Consider the following 9,016-nt stretch of genomic DNA (forward strand, 5'->3'; position numbering starts at 1 on the left):
CTAAATAAGACTGAATGGGCAGCGTTGGACCGAATAGAGCTTTAGTGGACAGAATTGACTAAATAGAACCGCATAGGACCAAATTGGACCAAAGATGACAAAATGAACCAAATAGAACCAATGTGAACCGAATAAGACTTTTGAATATTTATCATTTTTATTGCATTCTTAGGGCTCATATTTCTAATATTTATTTTAGTATTTTCTTTGTATTTTTTAAACTCAAAATTAAAGAGTTTAGTCCAAATATAATAAAATTTCATACTTTTCACCCAAAAATGAAGAAAAAATGAATTTTTGAGCTCAACTTGATAAGAAAACTTACAAAAAGAATCAATTTAAGGCCTAATTAGTCTAAAATAGACTAAAGGGAACTGAAATTGACCGAGTGGACCAAGTGGAACAAATTGGACCGAAGTAGACCTAATTAGACCGATGTAGACCTAGTTGGACTGATAGAAATTGTTTAATTTTTATGAAGAACAAATTATCTTCAAAAAAAATTTAGAGAAAAATTATACATTATATTACAATACGAAATAATTATTTATTCCACGAATCAGTGTGCATTTGTGACTAGTTGTTTTAATGTTGACTCAATTAGGTAACACTTATCCCCATTGAACGTCTTTATAACTGAGTCATCTACTCATCTGTGGGTTCTAATTAGCTCAACTGATAAAATCTTTTATTGTCAAATAAAAGATCTAAGGTTCAAACCTCCGCCTACACCAAAAAATCAATGGTTTCTGGTCTAATTAATGATAAGGAAGAGCAATCATTGTGGAGCAAACCTCAAAGGTTAAATTCAACCGTACCTATCAAAAATAAATAAAATGGGTCAACTCTGTGATTTTTTAGCATGCCATTAACATAATCTAACATTACCTTCTTCTCTTTTTTAATTATTTGGCTTAGAAAATACACTTAACTAAGAGTCTTGTAACTCAATTAGTAGGCACATTATGGTATTTCTAAGACATCCAGAATTCAAAAACACGGACTAAAATGAGGCATAACTGGACCATTAAGTTGCAAACTAGTTAGAGAAACTATTAGTCAAGCCAATTGATTCTTATTAATTATAAAAAAAAAAGTGCACAAAGTTCCAAGGACATAAAAGTATCCCACTTCTTAGTGTTTTGCTGCCTAATGTCTTCTTCTTCTTCTTCATATATATATATATATATATATATATATATTACGTTTTATTTTTCCAAGTCTCCTTCAAACCAGGTATAATGTCTTTCCCTGCAGCACAGAAGTTTGAAAATTTAAAATCATATTACCTTCGTGGGTCATTCAAAGAACAAAAGTTGGCTCTAAATATGTTGTAGCTATTTTTTTCAACTTATTACATGACGATTTATAAAGCTATTTATTGTATTATTGAACAAGTAGACAAGGCCCAGCTAGGAGTGGAATCCTCTTGATGAAGGATCATCGCTGTCCGAGGAGGATATCTCCAGTCCGAGGAGGATATCTCCTGTCCGAGGAAGATGTTTTGCTCTGATATGATATCGGAGACTAATTGAGTAGGGGAAAAGCCCGAATGACTGTCCGAGGACTCCACCTGATCAAGATAAGCTCAAAGCATATTCAGGAACGATAAGGATGGGGAAATATCTGAGGGAAAGGCTGCTGCCACCGTATTCAATGCATTGCAACAGCTTTTCTGGCCGCATTTATGTGGAGAAGACTTCTGAACAGTGCATCCTAACCTACCGCCACTCACACAGAGATGAAAAGAAGCTGCCTGACGTGACAGGTACTTGAGCAAGTTCATGGATGGGGAGCACGTTGACGATGGAGATAAGGGTAGAAGTGACTATATAATAGAAGGGAGCACCTGTCAATGGAGACCCCGGAAGAAGGAGGAGGAAAAAGAGAGAGAAGGAAAACGAGAGAGTGATTAAAACTATCAATGTATACAAACTGATCACTGCACTGTTGAAATGGTGATGATCCATTGTTATTAATCACTTACTAATTCTAGTTCTTTGACCCATACTCTACAAATTAATTGTCTTTGGGTTTACGTAAAGAATTTGAACCCTACAACAATATTTTTGTTTTAATTTTTCATTGATTTATTATTTAGTTATAACATCAAAATTAAAGTATATGAATATGTAAAGTTAAAACTACCAAAGATAAATTTGTAAAGTCAATATATTTATATATTTAATATTGTTAAAATTTTAAAAGTAAAAAGTAAATAATAAAAAGAATAATGATGTAGCCAATGATGTGGAAGATGAGAAGGCTCAACAAGAGCATTGTAACAATAAATGCAATATAAAGATCTAGTTAAAGGCAATTAAATCTTAATAAATAAAGTCTATATATTCTTTTCTTCTACTTCTTTTTTTTTTTTTTTTCTAATTAGATCATGTTCTCTTTATGTTGTAATACAAATTATTTCTTTCATTTTGATAGGTAAAGTGCTCAATTTTAGACATAAAGTATACTTTTTTCTACATATTATTTTAAATATTAAATTTATAATATGGTATAGTCTCTTAGGAATGTCTGAGAAATATGCAATTCAAATCTCATGTATCCATATTAGTAAACAATGCCCAATCAATAGTTTGAAACTACTCCTACAATAAGAAAAATTATAATTATGATCCTCTTTTAGGAGAATGAAAATTTTGAATAATATATTTGAAACTTAAATAATTTAGTTGTATAGGAAAAAAAAATAGGAAATTATAGTGCAAAATAACATAATTTAGTAAAATATAGACCACCTAAAAAATGAATAATATCAATCAAACAAATCCAAACCATAAAATTATGATATATTTTTTGAGATAGATAAATGAAAAATAATTTTAAAATTTTTTTAATTTTTTGGAAGACAAATTATTTTACACAAAATTTAGAGAACAAATTATGTATTATACTATAACTAAAAAATAATTATTTATTCCCACGTTTCACGTGAGTCTGCGATTAGTCTATTAAAAAAATCATGTAATTAAAACTATACATGAAGTATCCTTTTAATCACCATATTATGGGTTGGAGTAAAATAAATCCAAGCATATTTGAATTTGAAATTTTGAAACAAACCTTTTCTGTCATTCAAATATATGTTGCAGTACATTCATGAATTAGAAGTTTATGGAATATAAATCCTAACTTCATGCATTAAACTTAGAGCAACCAAAAATAAATTGGTGTCTTAGTCAAATAATAAAGAACTATCTTCAGGAATAGACACCATAGGTTGAAATTCTCTCCAAAAAAAAAAATTAGAGCAACCTAGAGCAAATGATTTCATCAATTCATTTACCAATTAGGCCCATCAATGTTATTCTACAAGACAGCCACTAAACCATTTGGTTCGTACAATACTTACGCCTCTCCTCAACGAGATGCTATCTCTTGTTACAGATATATCATATATGTGGATTGAGATACAAATATATCATATATAGCAATCTAGGCTATTGCCCTTGATCAAATTGCTCTCATTCATCTCACAAAATATTTTTACTTCCACAATTTTTAACTTTTCCTTATTTACTTCTAATTTATACAGTAGATGAGATTGAAAATTGCTTTTTTCAATTCTCAATTTCAATTATTGAGAGCAATTGAACATGGTGCTCAATCCCATATATGTAACAGCCATTCACAATAAGAGGCTGCCATGATCTATGGGACCCATTTGTTGATAGAGAGCGCTAGCTGCATGTACCTAAAACAAGTGATAATTACTCCTCAATAAGGTGAGTGCCTATGCAATGCAACACCCCGAGGACGTGGTACTCTAAAACCTTAGGCCAGAATAAATAAAATAAAAAATAAAAAAGTTTAGTACATGACTAACGCCCCTGTGTATCACCGCTAGCTTCTATTTCAGTCCTTAGCAAGGCCCAACTGTATCAATCATCATTTTAAAAACACATTACTAACTCAAGGCAGGATGGGTAGCCCTGCCTCCATTAACACTTTTTGAGTAATGGTACAAACTCAATATGTTTTACAACTTTTTTCACAATTATGGACATGGTATATTGTGATCTATGCAACATCATTCAAGATGTGGCTCGAAGCAGAATATGATGGTCCAAAGAATGGAAATTTCACAGAACCACCTGTGAAAACACCAAGTCTGGATTTGTTTGCTCATGACCGTTGTTACTAAAACATTGTGGTCCCATAAAAATAAAGCCAAGATCGATAGTCTGTTGAACTAGGCTCTTGTGTGCCACAATATTCAACCTGTTTGACGCATTCAGCTGATCAGCGAGTAAATTTGGATAGCACTTATTTTGTTGAATATTAAAAATTAAAAATACTATAACAAAATAATTTTTAAATATATATATATAATATCGTCCATTTTTAATGAAAGTTTTGATAAAAAAAAGAAGCTTCTAAATTCCATAATCAACTCACACGACCACTGAAAGTCAAATTCAGCGCTGAAACGCACTTCAAAAATTAATTAAAAAAAAAAAAAAAAAAAAAAAAAGNTACAAACTCAATATGTTTTACAACCTTTTTCACAATTATGGACATGGTATATTGTGATCTATGCAACATCATTCAAGATGTGGCTCGAAGCAGAACATGATGGTCCAAAGAATGGAAATTTCACAGAACCACCTGTGAAAACCCCAAGTCTGGATTTTTTTGCTCATGACCGTTGTTACTAAAACATTGTGGTCCCATAAAAATAAAGCCAAGACCGATAGTCTGTTGAACTAGGCTCTTGTGTGCCACAATATTCAACCTGTTTGACGCATTTAGCTGATCAGCGACTAAATTTGGATAGCACTTATTTTACTGAAAATTAAAAATTAAAAACATTATAACAAAATAATTTTTAAATATATAAATAATATCGTTAATGAAAGTTTTAATGAAAAAAAGAAGTTTATAGATTCATAAACAACTCACAAGACCACTGAAAGGCAGATTCAACGCTGAAATGCACTTCAAAAATTAATTAAAAAAAAAAAAAAAAAAGGCAAAAACGCAGACGCGTTCAAATCGTTATCCAAACACTACCGCACTAAAAGTGAGTGTTTAGATTCAACTTATTGCTCGTTTGCGTTTTTTTCTCTCACGTTTCCTTCCTTTTTCTTTTTCAAAACGCAGACGCGTTCACTTTCAAAATCGTTATCCAAACACTACCCACTAAAAGTGAGTGTTTAGATTCAACTTATTGCTCGTTTGCGTTTTGACTCTCACGTTTCCTTCCTTTTTCTTTTTCAAAACGCAGACGCGTTCACTTTCAAAATCGTTATCCAAATACTACCGCACTAAAAGTGAGTGTTTAGATTCAACTTATTGCTCGTTTGCGTTTTTGTCTCTCACGTTTCCTTCCTTTTTCTTTTTCAAAACGTAGACGCGTTCACTTTCAAAATCGTTATCCAAACACTACCGCACTAAAAGTGAGTGTTTAGATTCAACTTATTGTTCGTCTGCGTTTTTGTCTCTCACGTTTCCTTCCTTTTTCTTTTTCTTTTTTGAGCCGCAGTTGTAGACCTTTCCGTCTTATAAAATGCACATCTGTGGGTCCTATATACTGTTTCGATTAGTACTAACAAGGTCCAAAATTTTTCAAAAATGACTCCCTGAATACAATTGGACCTAAACGGCGTTTAGGCCCGTTACTCATTCTCAGCTTCTCCTCTCAAACCTTGTCTTCTCTCTTTCTCAAACGCTTTCCATTTTCTCTCTCAGACGCTCTATCTTCTCTCCCTCTCATACGCTCTCTCTTCTCTCTTACCCACAACGGCAAAACTATCATCTTGCTCTCTCTCTTCTAATCAGTGCCATGAAAACCGTTGTCTAGGAATTTTCAAGCTTTTCCTCACCACCGCTGCTGCTGGTTCCTCGCTGAAGGCTCCGATCGAGTGCTACGGACACTAGCTTTGGTGCTCCACAGACATGGAAGAGAGAGTTTGAATTTGTGCGCCAAATGTCAAGGGAACGAGACCCACGACCTCTGCAACTACCACAGGTAACGAATCACACCGGAAATGCCACCGATCGTTCTCCTCCTCCTTTGTTGGTTCAGGTCTTGGTTGGTTTAGGGATTGGGTTTTTTTTTTTTTTTTTTTTTGGGTGACAAAGATTTGGTGATTTTTTATTTTTGATTTGGGTTTGAAAGGTGAGGTTTGGATATGGTCATCTGTGAATCTGTGGGCATTTTTTTTTTATTTGGATTTTGTCTGAATATTGGTGTAATATAGTGTTTTTGTTGGAGTATGAATGATTATGGATATGTTTTTTATGTTTTTATGGTTTAAGGTTTTATATGGCTAAGTGTATATATTTGTATAATCACTTTGAATGGAACTCAAGACTCAAAGAGATATTAGAATTGAACATAAACATTCTGAGAGAGAAGAAAGGCTGAGAGTAAAGTAACGGTCCCTAGCAGCGTTTAGGGACCAAATTGAGATTAGTGACCAAGATGGTAATTTTTGAAAAAGTTTGGGACCTAGTTAGTATTAGCCCGAGGTGTAATTTATTGGAATTTACCTAAACTAAAAAGAAATGATATTCAAAATGTATTAAATAATAGTTATGATAGTCAACAAAAGCCTCCGCTGAAAAATTGACGACTAGAGAATTCTCAGTCCATACGCACAATCCTTAGCCAAACCTTTTCTTTTGGGGGCAACAAACTTGGGCAAGGAGGTTTTGGCCCTGTATTTAAGGTACAATTACAATCCATTGACAATGTTGTTATCTTGCGCATTTTTATCTGTTTCATATTCCATTACTATAACCTATGACCAAATTTTTTGAAGAAACAGATAGAGATTTGTTGCTTTAAAATAATATTCTTGAGTAAGCTTAAGTTTGGGTCATGATTGCAGGGCCAATTATCTAATGGAGAACATATAGCTGTAAAAAGGCTGTCCAAGAGTTCTAGACAAGGAATAGAAGAATTCAAAAATGAAGTTATGTTGATTGCAAAACTTCAACATAGGAATCTTGTCAAATTGTTAGGCTGTTGCATTCAAGAGGATGAAACGATGCTTATATATGAATACATGCCCAACAAAAGTTTAGACACTATTATTTTTGGTATGCCTTCTTGCTAAAAATCTTTGCCTTGTTTTATGTTCTTTTATTATATATGTGCGAAAAGGAAAAAAAAAAATATTTGTAGTTCCTAAATCCACATATTTCAACACTATTACATCATATTTGGTACACACTTGAGCAAAATCTTATTGTAGATCATACAAGAGCATCATTCCTAAATTGGAAGAAACGCTTTGAAATCATCCTTGGGATTGCTCGAGGAATTTTGTACCTTCACCAAGACTCAAGACTAAAAATAATCCATAGGGATCTTAAAGCTAGCAATGTTTTACTAGATGTCAAGATGAATCCCAAGATTTCAGATTTTGGCATGGCTCGTATATTCAAAGAGGACCAAACTCAACATAAGACAGCCAGAGTTGTCGGAACATAGTAAGTCTAGTACACATGCAAGACTACACACACTTACACTTGCATGCTTAAACACATATATAGTTATAAAGCATTATGCAAATGTTAATATTACCTTTGATACTATCTATCTGCAGTGGTTACATGTCACCAGAATATGTAGTATTTGGAAAATTTTCAACAAAATCAGATGTCTTTAGTTTTGGTGTCATATTATTGGAGATTGTGAGTGGCAAGAAGAATTGTGATTCTTATCGGGAGCATCCTTCTCAAAATTTGATAGGTCATGTAAGTAACAAAGAGCCACTATCTTTTACCATTTGCATTCACAGTACATCTCTTTATAAATAATGTTACAAACACACAGGTTTGGGAACTATGGAGAGAAGATAGGGCTTTGGATATAGTTGATTCGTCAATAAAGGAGTCATATGTTTCTGATCAAGTTTTGAGATGCATTCAAGTTGGTCTCTTATGTGTTCAAGAAGAAGTAGTGGATCGACCAACTATGTTTGCAGTTAATCTTATGCTGAGTAGTGAAACAACTCTACCTTCTCCTAAAAAACCCGCCTTCATTTTTAGAAGACCTTCCAAAAAATTGGACTCAGTCAGAGGAGGAGCTTCTTGTTCTATAAACGAAGTGACAATAACTAAATTTGAAGCTAGATAAAGGTAAAGGTTCTAGTTTAAACAATGACACATCCTTAGTAGAGTTTTCTCTCCTTTTCTAACAGCACACATTTTTCTAATTTGATTACACCCCTCTAACTTATGCCATTTGCTTGCATAGCACTATGATTTCTTATTGAAAAATGTCTCATTTGTGTTTTGATCTCGTAGATTAAAGTGGTAAGCAAACTCATAGAGTTAAGGAGACATCTAAACTCTTTTTTGAATTAGAAAATAATAATAATTTAGATGCTGAAGCATCCAAGGTATTGCAACTTATTTATATATATTTAAAAGTTGAAGTGTAGCATTTATTGTTGCTATGCTCCTATTGAGCCACATCAACGGCCACATCGTTGATCCCACTAACTTTCTTTTTTTCTTAATTAACGTTTACTAACTTTTCAATTTTCCATTTATTATCAAACCCAATCTGATAATAATCAAATTTCCTTCAACTCTATGACTCTCTCTTCCTAATCAAGCAAATATGAAAACTGTTTTTTTTTTCCCCATATTCTTTAAGTTTTCCAAATTAATATTGTTGGTGATGTGTCATCAGAAATCTCAGGTCCAACAACATTGGTTCCTATAAACCAACCAAAAATATCTCTAAGCCATGGTAAATAATACATTAAAAGAATCACAACAGGGTCTTAGTACTATAGTTTATGTGGTCGTTAATCATGAATGAGTATTTTTTCCACTGATGGATACCTCTTATGTGTATTTGTGTGATGTATTCACCATTATCGATAAATAATTCTCTTTGTATATGCATAGCATAAATCAATTTTTTATATGTACATATTAGTTGTGATATGAATATAGATGCATAACTTAGTACAAGATATGTTACTTATGTAAATTTGGAAAGTCTCTCTAAAGTGAAGTTTTTTTTTTTTTTTTT

The 9,016-nt window shown here is 32.7% G+C and overlaps 1 protein-coding gene across 1 annotated transcript; it reads left to right on the forward strand.

Moving 5' to 3' along the window:
- The first annotated feature begins 6,658 nt into the window (after positions 1-6,658).
- Positions 6,659-8,366, forward strand: LOC136067746 (receptor-like serine/threonine-protein kinase SD1-6). The gene is made up of 5 exons (XM_065773977.1): positions 6,659-6,692; positions 6,855-7,065; positions 7,221-7,458; positions 7,575-7,725; positions 7,805-8,366. The coding sequence occupies exons 2-5, from the start codon at positions 6,942-6,944 to the stop codon at positions 8,105-8,107; spliced, it is 816 nt and encodes a 271-aa protein (XP_065630049.1). The 5' UTR covers positions 6,659-6,692; positions 6,855-6,941; the 3' UTR covers positions 8,108-8,366.
- The last annotated feature ends 650 nt before the right edge of the window (positions 8,367-9,016 follow it).

This window comes from Quercus suber, unplaced genomic scaffold (genome assembly GCF_002906115.3).
Source record: "Quercus suber isolate HL8 unplaced genomic scaffold, Cork oak 2.0 scaffold_84, whole genome shotgun sequence".
Classification (NCBI taxonomy): domain Eukaryota; kingdom Viridiplantae; phylum Streptophyta; class Magnoliopsida; order Fagales; family Fagaceae; genus Quercus; species Quercus suber.

Coding starts and splice junctions, on each gene's coding strand:
- LOC136067746 (XM_065773977.1), top strand. CDS start 6,942: ATGTTGATTGCAAAACTTCAACATAGGAATCTTGTCAAATTGTTAGGC. Junction 7,066..7,220: donor TTTAGACACTATTATTTTTG/GTATGCCTTCTT, acceptor ATCTTATTGTAG/ATCATACAAGAGCATCATTC. Junction 7,459..7,574: donor GCCAGAGTTGTCGGAACATA/GTAAGTCTAGTA, acceptor ATCTATCTGCAG/TGGTTACATGTCACCAGAAT.